This window comes from Staurois parvus, unplaced genomic scaffold, assembly GCF_062004578.1.
Source record: "Staurois parvus isolate SC_StPar_1 unplaced genomic scaffold, SC_StPar_1.0 ptg000018l, whole genome shotgun sequence".
NCBI lineage: Eukaryota > Metazoa > Chordata > Amphibia > Anura > Ranidae > Staurois > Staurois parvus.
In genome coordinates, this window is record NW_028317814.1 from 24465839 (window position 1) to 24480228 (window position 14390).

The window sequence follows — 14390 nt, forward strand, 5'->3', positions numbered from 1 at the left end:
ATAGCTCCGTCAATTTTCGCAGCGCTTTACATATGTATTGTACATTCACATCAGTCCCTAACCCTCAAGGGGCGTACAATCTAAGGTCCCTAACTCACATCCATACATACACATAATAAGGACAATTTAGAGCCAATTCACCAACCAGCATCTCTTTGGAGTGTGGCAGGAAACCGGAGTACCCGGAGGAAACCCACGCAGGCACAGGGAGAACATGCAAACTCCAGGCAGGTGGTGCTGTGGTTGGGATACTTAGAGATATGGTTTAATTTTCAGGGCTAAAACGAAGCATTGGGCACTCAAACTTTTGGACCGGTATAAGAAACTGTTTTGTGGACTATCTCTGTGGCATCTAAAAACCTAAATATCATTTTAAGTGGACTCTTTAAAAAAGCCAGAAGCCATAAATGAATACCAATACAAGGCCATATGTGTTATATTATGTTTTTTTTCCCAGCGATTCAAGATTTTGTGCTGGTTCCTCTACATTCTGCACCTAAGGATGCTGTTCGTGAGATAGATGCCTTGTATGATGTCTACCGTGATGTGCTGGACAAATGGAAAACTGATGTGAGTACTGTGACCCCGGATGTATAATCATTTTTAAAATATAATATTCCATATTTTATAGTATTTACTAAAGAAAATGTCTACATGTACCATCTATGGAAATTCCACAGGTATATCTAGAAGAGAATCCCACATGGTTGATCACAGTACTATATTGTAAATCAGGGGTCCTCAAACTTTTTTAAACAGGGGGCCAGTTCACTGACCTTCTCACTGTTGGGGGGCTGGACTATAGTTTTAAAAAAATATGAACAAATTCCTATGCACACCACACATATCTTATTTGTAGTGCAAAACACAGGAAAAAATAATAAAATATTTAAAATGCACTGTACACTGTAATACACTTGACACCACAATGCACGGTACACTGTAACGTACTGGACACCACAGTTCACTGTACCTGGTGCCTGGTGTGCTCTCTTCCTCCTCTCCTGTTGCTCCTCTGGCTGCAGAGGGTAAAATCATGAGGCGAGTCTTCACCAGGCTGCCCAAAGTCATTTACCCAGCCCGCCAGGCCAGCCAGAAACAAAAACATCAGGGAAAAAAAAATGGCACCGCGCCAGCAAATAGCTAGGTAGCTCGCTGGGTCCTCAGCCGCAAGGACCTAGAGAGCAGCCTAGCTATTTGCTAGTGCGGTGCCATTTTTGTTCCCCTGGTTTTTTTGTTTTTGGCCGGCCCATCAGGCCAGTTAAATGACTTTGGCGGGCAATTTGTGGCCCGCAGGCCGTAGTTTGAGGACCCCTGTTGTAAATGGTGGTGTTGCCCATAGCAGTCAATGACATTGGTGCTCTTTGTAAGGAAGGTTAACAATGGGTGTTCTGGTTTGTATTCTGCAAGGGGATGATTGTGCTGCTACTAGCCACCAGTCTGAATCTCTCCGCCATGACCTAGATACATACAATAGGAATATAACTGGTACCTCCAGATCACACAGGAAATTCTTGCAGTAAAATGCCTGGACAGTTTGCTGCCACAAAACTGCTCTAAGCAGTACTCTGTATGCACTTAAAAAACATATGTGTATAGATATAAAAACCATTATGAATACTATGTTTTCCATTTTTTATAAGTGATCACTTAGCCTCTGTTCTCAGCTGCATAAGAGCTAGGTGAGGAGAAACAGCAGCATACCGATCTTCGCAGAGAATGCCTTTGCAGAGGCTGGGTGGGGTCAGCAGAAATCTTATCACTGGAGACAAGCACACTGGTTTCCCAGCACAGCAAGAGAACTGACCATACTGTGCTTTCATGCCTAGTGTGGTCAGTTTTTTAATAGGAAAGCAGAGGGACTGGCAGGAACACCAGGGATTTCACACAAAGGAAGCAATACAAACAGAACAGGATATTTTTTTATACAAGTACATGGTACAGCAGGAACATATCAGGAATATGAAATGTTTGTGTTTACTGTACATGTTCTTTAATGATCGCCTGTGGCAATATAAGTAGTGGGAGATACGCCAGTGATCTCCAAACTGCGGCCCGAGGGCCAGATGTGGCCCTTTACTTGCTTTTCTCCAGCCCTCGGGGCATTATTCCTCCCACTTTCAGCATAAATGTGGCATAGGTCCTGCCACTGACAATGAGAAACTATTCTTCCCATGACACCAATGATGGCGCACTATTTCTTCAATTGATACCATCGATGGGGTACTATTCCTCCCACTGACACCAATGATGGAGTACTATTGATACTAATAATAGGGCACTATGACTTCCATTGATAGCAATGATGGGGCATTGTTTACTCCCATTGATACCAATGATGGTGCATTGTTTACTCCCATTGATACCAATGATGGGGCATTGTTTACTCCCATTGATACCAATGAGGGGGCATTGTTTACTCCCATTGATACCAATGATGGGGCACTGTTTACTCCCATTGATACCAATGATGGGGCATTCTTTACTCCCATTGATACCAATGATGGGGCATTGTTTGCTCCCATTGATACCAATGATGGGGCATTGTTTGCTCCCATTGATACCAATGATGGGGCATTGTTTGCTCCCATTGATACCAATGATGGGGCATTGTTTGCTCCCATTGATACCAATGATGGGGCATTGTTTACTCCCATTGATACCAATGATGGGGCATTGTTTACTCCCATTGATACCAATGATGGGGCATTGTTTACTCCCATTGATACCAATGATGGGGCATTGTTTACTCCCATTGATACCAATGATGGAGCTCTGTTTACTCCCATTGATACCAATGATGGGGCATTCTTTACTCCCATTGATACCAATGATGGGGCATTGTTTGCTCCCATTGATACCAATGATGGGGCATTGTTTGCTCCCATTGATACCAATGATGGGGCATTGTTTGCTCCCATTGATACCAATGATGGGGCATTCTTTACTCTCACTGACACCAGGACATTTTCTTCTCCCACTGGCCACAGTCCAGCCCCTCTAAAGTTTGAAGGACAGTAGGCTTGCCCTTTGTTTAGAAAGTTTGGAGACCCCTGAGATAGACAATAATGCACAAGAGTTGCCAGAGAGAATAGAAAAGGGGAGAGCAGACAAAATGAAATATAAGAAGGGACCAAGTATAAGAAGATAGAAATTAAGAAAAGCTGAATCTATACAAAGTCTACCTAATATATTCACAAAAAAGGTGAAATAGAGAGTAATCTGTATCTTGGATAGCCATCAGTACAGGAGTCACAAAATTTGTGAAAAACGGGCAATAATATATTGTAAAGAGTAGACAGCATCAACATTTTTTTTTCTAATAGAGATCAATAAAAATGATATTGTACTGTTCAGTAGGTTAGACGCACAGGAAAAGTTAAGCACATCAATTTCCGCACATTCAAGGACCATGGGTTTATTATATGCTCTGTACTCTGTAGGAAACATTTGTGGTATTTTTACTCTTTGTTTTCTAGAATATTATTTTCCTGGGAGATTTCAATGCTGGGTGCAGTTACGTCACAGAATCTGACTGGGACAGCATACGTCTGCACACCTACGAGGACTTTCTCTGGCTGATTCCTCATGACATGGACACCACTGTGGGGAAATCGCATTGTGCATATGACAGGTAAGTAGAACAAAGAAGGCAGTTTAGTTTCTGTTCTTCTAAAATGAAAGCAGCTGGTTTGGGTACTAGTAACGTTGTGCGTTTAGATACACGCACTCACCTGTCAAATTGGGACCGGCGTCTGTGTCCATGCAGCAATAGACATGAATGGGACTGCCTGCATATGGATGCACAGAACACCTTTGTGGGTAAAGACAGCCTTTCGCACGGGTTTACAGATAGTTATACCCATCTACAGTAAATGATGCCTAAGAGCTGCTGCACCAAGCAGTACTTACATTTAGGGCCAGTTCACACTACGTGCGCTTCAGTTGCTTTTTTTCTGCATCCAAAGCGCACAAAGTACTGTATTTTTCGCTCCATAAGACGCGTTTCCCCCCCCCCCCAAAAAATGGGGGGAAATGCTTGTGCGTCTTATGGAGAGAATATGGAGCAGCTGGTCCGGTATTCCCCCTGTTGCCGCCGCCTTGTAAGAATACCGGGCCGGCCACGCGGCTCTTCTGTGCAGCAGAACCTGCAGACCTCCAGTGGTCCTACCTGTTCCTCGGTCCAGCGGTGTCACCATCTTCTCTCCCTGGCGCCGGCATCTTTAGTGTGGGCACCTGGCTGAGACAGCTTGTACCTTCATGGCTGGTGCCCACTGTGCATGTGTGAGAAGTGCTGTGCTTTGTGAATGGCCATGTAGTCTTCTGGGACCTGTCACGTGTCCCAAAAGACTATGAGGAGGGAGGGGGAAGGACAACTCCGCGGACGTGGGAGCGGGTACCTGTCAAATTCGGGTACCCGACCACCCCTTCCACTCCCCAAAGGTCCGCAGTCTCTGGTCATCTCCTGTACTATGTTCGCAGTCTCTGGTCATCTCCTGTACTATGTTCGCAGTCTCTGGTCATCTCCTGTACTATGTTCGCAGTCTCTGGTCATCTCCTGTACTATGTCCTCAGTTTCTGGTCATCTCCTGTACTGTGTCCTCAGTCTCTGGTCATCTCCTGTACTATGTCCTCAGTCTCTGGTCATCTCCTGTACTATGTCCGCAGTCTCTGGTCATCTCCTGTACTGTGTCCGCAGTCTCTGGTCATCTCCTGTACTATGTCCTCAGTCTCTGGTCATCTCCTGTACTATGTCCTCAGTCTCTGGTCATCTCCTGTACTATGTCTGCAGTCTCTGGTCATCTCCTGTACTGTGTCCGCAGTCTCTGGTCATCTCCTGTGCTATGTCTGCAGTCTCTGGTCATCTCCTGTACTATGTCTGCACATAGTAAATGTCTGCACAATGTAAATGTGTCCGCAGTCTCTGGTCATCTCTTGTACTATGTCTGCAGTCCACTGGTTCAGAATATTTTTTTTTTTGCTTTCCTCCTCTAAAACCTAGGTGCGTCTTATGGTCAGGTGCGTATTACGGAGCGAAAAATACGGTAGATGATATGGGTGTCAATGTCATAGTTCACACCAGTGCTTGCAGTTCCAGTGCATTCCAGTTGCAGAAAAAAAGTAGAACATGCTGCATTTTTTCTGCACAGAACTGTACTGGAAAGCGGAAAAACGCACCAGAATGCACTGGAACACACCAAAACGCACCAAAAACACATGAACGCACATGTCCTTAAACTGGAGAAAAAGAGAAGGGAAAAATTACCTAAAAATGTATCAAAAACACACTAGAACTAGTAAAAAACGTGCATGCGGAAACGCATCCGGAATGCATCTGGACTGCGTTTCTATAGTGTGAACCGCCCCTTAGGGTGCCCAGGGACGAATGGCTGGAGAGCAAGCAGTCTGCTCCATGCCTGGGAAGCTACTGTTGCTGTGTGAAGCCTGACATTCAAGACAATGGCTGTAAGCAGATGTACTCTTGTTCAGCAAATACATCTCATGAGCTGGAAGCATCAGCTTTTACTAGATTATGGTCGCATGTAGCCATTCCCAGGACGCAGGAAGGCCTATAAAAGTTTATGCAAATGAACCCTAAAACTTGTTTCTCATTCCCAGATGACTTCTCCTGAATTGAGATAAATGCAGGAGTGCCAGTGTGATTGAGGCCTTAGTGTGCTCATTTATCGTGATCAGTAAATGTAAACATGGCAGTAAAAAGTGACCTTTATTTTGTCATTCAGAATAGTTGTCAGCGGTGCAGACCTGCAGAATGCCATAGTAGAAGATTCAGCTCAAGTTTTCAATTTTCATAAACAGTACAAGCTGACACTAGAGGAGGTAAGTCAGCGAAAAAAAATGTTCATGTGAATTGATATTGTTTGGGGGAAAATGTGTTTAGTCTTTTTCATGTGTTTCTGTGCTGATTTGTGTCAAATTTCTTGAACCTTGCATAGCATTCTGAGAATGTTCGCAGTGCTTCTAAAGCCAAAATGTTTTTAAACCTTAAATGCATTCCCTGCATTAAGATAAAAAATGGTGCTCCCCCCACCTCCCTGTATACTTACCTGAGTCCTCAGTCGATCCAGCGCTGTGCATGGCTGCATCTCTTCTCTCCCCTCTCTTCCTCATGCAGGACTTCAGGCAGCAGTAGGAGTCATTGGCACCTGCTGCTGTCATTCAAATGCTGTGATGAGGCCAGGGGGGTGGAGCCAAGCCAAGCTATGTGTTTCTATGGAGTGTGGCTCCATAGACACACACCGCTCAGGAGCAATTATGCACTATGTGCTCCCTTAGCAAGCAGCTTTGGTGTGGGGGTACAAAGAGAAGTAGAGGAGCAGAGATTGATGGCAGGGACCCCAGAAAAGGAGGTTCAAGGCCAGGGGCGGACTGACAACTCATGGGGCCCCCAGGCAATAGGGGTCATGGGGCCCCTGTGTCCTTGCCCAAACTCAAAAAAGCCTATGAAAAAGGTACCAGGGGCATCTCATGGGGCCCCCTACTGACGCTGGGACGCGGGCAGTACCCGAGTTTCCAAATGGTCAGTCCGCCCCTGTTCAAGGCCACTCTGTGCAAAACCATTGCACAGAGCAGGTGAGTAGAATACATTATTTAAATTTTAAAAAAATCTGCCTTTAGTAACACTTTAAAGTGGAGTTCCAGCTGTTTTTGTGTTTATTAAAAGTCAGCAGCTACAAAAACTGTAGCTGCTGACTTTTAATAAACGCACGCTTACCTGTCCAGTGATGTACTCACCTACGCAGTCCCTTCTCTCCTTCTGTCCTCCACAGCGCCGGCATCTCTACTGTGGGCACCAGGCTGTGGCAGCTTGTGGCTTCACAGCCTGCTGCTCACTGCGCATGTGCAAGTGGAGCTGTTCCTCCTGATTGGTCTGGCAGCCTCCTGGGACCTATGAAAGTTCCCAGGAGACTGCAGGGAAAGGAGGGGGCTGAACTGCAAGCTCACTTCGCCGCGGCGAACTGAGCCGGAAGTAGGAGCGGGTACCTGTCCAAACCAGGCACCCGTTCCTCCCCATAAGGTGTCAAATATGGCAGTGGAGGGGGGAGGAGGCAAATAAGCGGAGTTTCCACTTTTGAGCTCATTCGTTTTTCACGTTTAATTTTAAAGCTGTAAAGGCTCGTCTTTTTATGCATTCTACACTAACCTACATACACAGTACCCAGGAGCGCCAGTAGGGTCCCGAGAAGACACCACTGCACAGAGCAGGTAAGTATAACATGTTTGTTATTTTTTTTATTTATTTTTTTATTTAATTGCCTTTAATATCATTTTAAATGATAAATTCACCTTTGTAAAAAAATAATAAATACACATCTTTTTGTAGGTAAAAAATATACATTTATTATTTTTTTTTTTTACTATGAGCCTGCAAAGCAAAGCAATACAAGGTTTCTGCAGACTTGTCGGCGTATCTGTCTACTTGTACCTTGTATAAGCAGGTACACAATGACAGGAAGACTCAATGAACTACTAGAGTGCTCTAAAGTGCCCTGGAAGTTCTTTGAGAACTACAAGCCGACAGCCACAAACGAAGTTGGTACTTGTAGTTTACCATTCACAGAACACTGTGAATGAATGACCATCATTAAATTGTGAGAGTGAGTGGGGGGAGAAGATCCTCTGCTTGCAGTCAAAACGGGGGCTGGTGCATCGGTAGCATGTTACACCTTGAATATGGGTGTAACATGTTACAAAAGGTGAACTTATCCTTTAACAAGATACTGTCACCTTGCCAAAACAATCCCTCGACTTGTGCTCCCCTGACAATTCTTTCTTTATCGAAGTGGGCAATTAAATCACTGCCATAGGAAAACAGGGGGAGTGGTGATGTCACTCTCTAGGTCATGTAACTTGCTTGGTCATGTGACAGAGCTTGAACCTAGCGTTTGCCTTTATTAATACCATGTTCCCAGATTGGAGATTAGGCCTGAAGAAGGGGAAAAAAGGGAACAAGGCACAGATGTCTTTCTGAGGTTAGTAAGGGCTCTTTCACACGAACGCTCCGATCGGGTCCGCCTACCTGTTTTTCAGACGGACCCGATCAGAACCTCCATTCTCCTCTATGGAGTGGTGGGTGTAAATGGACATGTGTCCGTTTACACCCGCCGTCATCCGATCCAATCTGTCAAAAAGGGACGGATGGGGATCAAATTCCTCTTCCATCCGTCGGATCGGATGAAAACTGACAGGCGGTCTGTTTTCATCCGACCGCCCATAGAGGAGAGCAAGCAGCTCTGTGTCGGCTCTGCAGCAGCAGAACAGACACAGTGCTGTCATTCGCTTGCTCAGTGGGGATCACTGTAGAGATCCCCCCTGCTAAGCAAGCGGATCCGCTAAGCGGGTCCGTCCCGTGTGAAAGAGCCCTAAGCAGGTGGGGTGGGTTTTTTCGTAGATTCAGGAGGAATAGTAAGGGTAGGTTAGTGTATGTCTTATTAATGGTATGCCTTAAAAAATTCATAAACATGCAACATTATGACCGCGACAGAGAGCACTGACTCATTCATGCAGATATACAGTATCTCACATTTTTGTAAATATTTTATTCTCTCCTTTCATGTGACAACACTGAAGAAATTACACTTTGCTACAATGTGACGTAGTCAGTGTACAGCTTGTATAACAGTGTACTTTTGCTGTCCCCTCAAAATAACTCAACACACAGCCATTAATGTCTAAACTGCTGGCAACAAAAGTGAGTCCACCACTAAGTGAAAATGTCCAAATTGGGCCCAAAGTGTCAATATTTTGTGTGGCCACCATTATTTTCCAGCACTGCCTTAACCCACTTGGGCATGGAGTTCACCAGAGTTTCACAGGTTGCCACTGGAGTCCTCTTCCACTCCTCCATGATGACATCACAGAGCTGGTGGATGTTAGACACCTTGCGCTCCTCCACCTTCCGTCTGAGGATGCCCCACAGATGCTCAATAGGGTTTAGGTCTGGAGACATACTTGACAAGTCCATCACCTTTACCCTCAGCTTCTTTAGCAAGGCAGTGGTCGTCTTGGAGGTGTGTTTGGGGTCGTTATGTTGGAATATTGCCCTGTGGCCCAGTCTCTAAAGGGAGGGGATCATGCCCTGCTACAGTATGTCACAGTACATGTTGGCATTCATGGTTCCCTCAATGAACTGTAGCTCCCCAGTGCCGGCAGCACTCATGCAGCCCCAGACCATGACGCTCCCACCACCATGCTTGACTGTAGGCAAGACACACTTGTCTTTGTACTCCTCACCTGGTTGCCGCCACACACACTTGACACCATCTGAACCAAACCAGTTTATCTTGGTGTCATCAGACCACAGGACATGGTTCCAGTAATCCATGTCCTTAGTCTGCTTGTCTTCAGCAAACTTTCTGCGGGCTTTCTTGTGCATCATCTTTAGATGAGGCTTCCTGCTGTGACAACAGCCATGCAGACCAATGTGATGCAGTGTGCAGCGTATGGTCTGAGCATTGACAGGCTGACCCCCCCCCCCCTTCAACTCCTGCAGCAATGCTGGCAGCACTCATACGTCTATTTCCCAAAGACAGCCTCTGGATATGACGCTGAGCACGTGCACTCAACTCCTTTGATTGACCATGGCGAGGCCTGTTCTGAGTGGAACCTGTCCTGTTAAACCGCTGTATGGTCTTGATCACCGCGCTGCAGCTCAGTTTCAGGGTCTTGGCAATCTTCTTATAGCCTAGACCATCTTTATCTAGAGCAACCATTCTTTTTTTCAGATCCTCAGAGAGTTCTTTGCCATGATGTGCCATGTTAAACTTCCAGTGACCAGTATGAGAGAGTGAGAGGAATAATACCAAATGTAACATACATGCTCCCCATTCACACCTGAGACCTTGTAACACTAACAAGTCACATGACACCAGGGAGGGAAAATGGCTAATTGGGCCCAATTTGGACATTTTCACTTCAGGGTGGACTCGCTTTTGTTGCCAGCAGTTTAGACATTAATGGCTGTGTGTTGAGTTATTTTAAGGGGAAAGCAAAAGTACACTGTTATACAAGCTGTACACTCACTACGTCACATTGTAGCAAAGTGTCTTTTCTTCAGTGTTGTCACATGAAAAGATATAATAAAATATTTACAAAAATGTGAGAGGTGTACTCACTTCTGTGAGATACTGTATATCTGCATGAATGAGTCAGTACTCTCTGTCACGGTCATAATGTTGCATGTTTATGAATTTTTTAAGGCATACCATTAATAAGAGATACACTAACCTACCCTTACTATTCCTCCTGAATCTACAATAAACCCACCCCACCTGCTTAGGGCTCTTTCACACGGGACGGACCCATTTAGCGGATCTGCTTGCTCAGCAGGGATCTCTACGGTAGAGTAGTGTACTCACTTCTGTGAGATACTGTATTTTCTATTTTTTTTCAATTTACAGCCCATAGGAGTGTCTGTTTCCCATAGAGAAGTAAGAACAAGCAGAATTTGGGTGGAGAGGGGTGATGTTCAATGCTGTAGGGCAGTATGGTGAAACAATGTACATCATGAAACATGCCATTAAGGATTGATAGATTCTTTTTCATCTCTCTGCAGGCTTTGGCTGTGAGTGACCACTACCCTGTGGAGCTGGATCTGACATTAGCTTAGGAAAGCGGTAAAGGACGTCGTGCCTCGTCTGCATGGGCACCGAGACCCTTGAATGATCCATGTAACTTACCAAGGAGCAATCACATCCTATCCTATAATGAAGAAAAAAAAAAAAAAGAAAAGAATACGCTGTACACTGCACAACTATTAAGTTTACTTAAAGAGACTCTGTTGCCAGATCAGATCATTCAACAACAATCTCCATTATATATTCATTTAAATTATTTCATACATGGTAGTTACATGTAAAAGCCTTCCTTGTGTAGACATCCAAAAACCCTCAGACTGCTGCTGGGATCTGCCCTCATCTTGGATGTCAGTAGCTACAGCAGACTCAGATCTGTCACTCAAGTAGAAGAGGGTGGAGGAGCTGGGCCAGCACAGAGAGTAATTAGATACTTCAATAAGAGGAGATGGCTATAATGTACAAGAAGGGAGAGGGCTGTGCTAGGGAGTTGACTCTTTCTGAAGTAGTCAAATTTTCCTGTGCTTTCACCTGCAATTTTTCAGGTTGGAGACAGGATCTTTTAGAGGTTGAACCTCTGCCAACTTGTAAAAAAAATACCCTTTGGCAGATACCTCAGTTAAGCCAGCCATACATGGATCAAAATTTGGCCGGTCCAGAAGGAACCAACCAATTTTGATACATGTATGGGGACAGTGGTTGTACAGAAGTCGACTCAAACTACTAACATTGACGTACATTAACATACCTTACCAACCTGATACCCAAATACCACCCAACCCGCACTCTTCGCTCCTCACAAGATCTCCTACTTTCTAGCTCCCTGGTCTCCTCCTCCCATGCCCGACTGCAGGACTTCTTCAGGACTTCCCACATCCTCTGGAACTCACTACCCCGATCCATCAGACTGTCACCTACCCTCCTCACCTTTAGGCGCACCCTGAAAACCCATCTCTTCAGGGAAGCCTACTCCACCCTCACCTAACAGCTGATCTCCTCCACTCCTCCATCCCCCACTCCTCCATTTCCTCCTGTACCACTATCCCCTCCCTCCTAGATTGTAAACTCGAAAGAACAGGGCCCATGAACCCCTCGTATATTGTCTTGTTACTGTATTGTCTCATGTACTGTTCCCCACTATATTGTACAGTGCTGAGCAAACCTTTTGGCGCTACATAAATACTGTATAATAATCTGATAGACTTCTGTATAACCAGCTAATGGTGCATGCTGCTCTCAGTCAAATACAGTGAGATAGCAAGTGTGGGGGGCAGACACAGAGGAGGAAGACAAAATCGCAGTCAGAGGACCCCAAAAGAGGAGGTTCCAGGAAGCTCTGGTATTGCACAGAGTAGGCAAGTATAACATTTGTTATGTTAATTAAAAAACAAGCAATCACTTTCAGCTTTAAAATAAAGTATCATAAATAAAATATGGAGGCTGCTGGTGCTGTCCTTTTGAAAATGCTAGGCTGTTATGCTGCCTCACTTGCTTCATTACTTTGAGTGGTTATGGCTGATTTATCAAAGCAGTAAAGCATTAAAAATTATTTCAAGGGGATTTCTTTAGTGAATGTGGTAAAAATACATTTTGCAAAGCATGCCAAATTATGTGCAAGGAAAGTTGAACATTTCTTTGTATGCACAATAGATGAGTTACTTTTCAAAAATAACAGGCTTTACTCCTTCAGTTAATCATCCACACTGACTCTCATATGTATGCAAATGAGGAAAGGAAGAGAAAAGTCATTTTTGCATCTTTACTCCAGGTCAGTGAATCCAGTATTGGAGAAGGACATTTCAGGGATTTCAAGTTTTCAGTAGGAGGGGTAAGCAAAGGCAGCCATCGCTATTCCTTTTCGTGATAGGTTTCTTTTAAAAGTTTTAATTTGTGACATGGAGATCAAAAGATCAATGGAGAATGGATTCTGGCAACTCAAAACAGGCAGTGATGACAGCTTAAGTATTATATTGTAATATACTGTACCATATATACTGTGTTTTTAATTTAAATATGTGAACTGGTAAAGGTGTGATAGTTGATGAACAGGACAAATTAACTTCGTATGGGAAGAAAAAAAAAAAGGAGAGACACTGGTGGGGTACATGCAACAACTGAACTCTCAGAGCCAGTTCACACTCCATGCGTTTCAGTTGCTTTTTTTTCTGCATCCAAAATGCAAAAAGTAGGGATATGGTTGTCAATGTCAGTTTACATCAGTGCTTGCGTTTAGAAGTACGTTCCGGTTGCATATAAAAAAAAAAAAAGAAGAATAGGCTGCATTTTTTTCTGCACAGTACTGGAATGCGGTAAAACGCATAAAAAACTAACCGGAATGCACAAAAAGTGCACTGGAATGCACATGTCCCTATTTAAAAAAATATTTAAAGAAAACGAGGGGAAGAAATGAACTGGAATGCATAAAAAACGCTCCTGAATGTGTAAAAAACACATTAAAAAAAGCGCATCGGAACGCGCCAAAGACGCATCAAAAATGTGCATGCGGAAACACATCCGAAACACGTTTCTATAGTGTGAACTGGCCCTCAGTGTAAATGAGGAAAAATCTGTGGGAAAAAATTAGGACAGAGTATTGGCTCATTAACACTTGCGGCAGCACTTGCCTCCCCACTGAAAAGCAGATCTATTTTTCAGAAGGTGAATGACACGAGACTGAGAGGTGATATGTTGATGTGTTAACCCTGAAAAGCCAGAGCTACAGCATACAATTGGCTGGTTTCAGGGTGGTTGTGGAGCCGTACACATTTACTTGAATTGGTCGTGTTTGGCAGCAGTACCTCCATGTCAATCATGACACGGGGTATACATTTTGTCATGGCCACAAAGCATCGTTGCTGCAACATGTGTAACACCTTATAATAGCTTAAGGTGGGTATTCTGGGGGTGGCAAAACCCTGGCCACAAGTGTTAACAAGGCCTTATGATGTTTAATTTTTAAATGTCTGCTGGATTACTTAGTAAATGTATTAAAAGTATGTAGATATTATGTTAGATAGTGAAAGCTATATGATTTGTGTATAACCTATGCAAATATATTTAAAAGATAAAAGGGGGTGCTGTTGCGCTTAGGAAAAAAATAAATGAACATATATGTGAAAGAGTTAACTATATACAGGGTGCGGCAACATAACTTCCTTTTTTCAAACCGCAATAAAACCCGTTTTATGAATCAGAATTGTTTTTATTGTCTTTAATAATGTAGGTACATATCTAAAGTTCTGTTTACACAGTTTTGAAAATCATATCAGGTAGGTGACGCCCCCCATTGACCATACACTGAATAAGCCGATTTCTGGCGTTTTTCATGACCCTTACCAGCATAGCAGTGGGTATGTTGGCAATTTCTGCACGGATGTTGGCCTTCAGGCCTTGAAGGGTCTTTGGACGGTTTACATAAATGTGGGATTTCAAAAAACCCCACAAAAAAAGTCGCAAGGGGCCAAATCGGGGGAGCGGGCTGGCCACTCCAAATCGCCCCTTATTGAGATGCACTCCGGGAAGTGTTCCCTTGTGATGGATTTGGTAAAATGCATATTTCGTTTCCTATTGAATATATATATATATATATATATATATATATATATATATATATGCTATTTCTATAAGTTTTATATATATTTACTTTTATACTTTAATACATATGTTGTGTGAATATTTTCTGCCTGCTGGGCATTGTGGTACTATAAGAAATCTTTGCTTAAGAAATGTCTGCTCACACACACTGCCCCCCTCCCACCGTGCCAACTTGAAACAAAGGAATGTTATTTTCCTATA

At 43.8% G+C, this 14390-nt stretch overlaps 1 protein-coding gene across 1 annotated transcript in view; it reads left to right on the forward strand.

The window, feature by feature from the left end:
- The window catches only part of DNASE1 (deoxyribonuclease 1), a 40462-nt gene extending 26671 nt beyond the window's left edge, over window positions 1-13791 (forward strand). Inside the window, exons 6-9 of the mRNA XM_089683311.1 lie at window positions 458-570; window positions 3480-3634; window positions 5745-5841; window positions 10577-13791. Of these exons, the coding sequence (XP_089539437.1) occupies window positions 458-570; window positions 3480-3634; window positions 5745-5841; window positions 10577-10630 (419 nt within the window). The 3' untranslated portion in view covers window positions 10631-13791. The remainder of the gene's footprint in view (window positions 1-457; window positions 571-3479; window positions 3635-5744; window positions 5842-10576) is intronic.
- The last annotated feature ends 599 nt before the right edge of the window (window positions 13792-14390 follow it).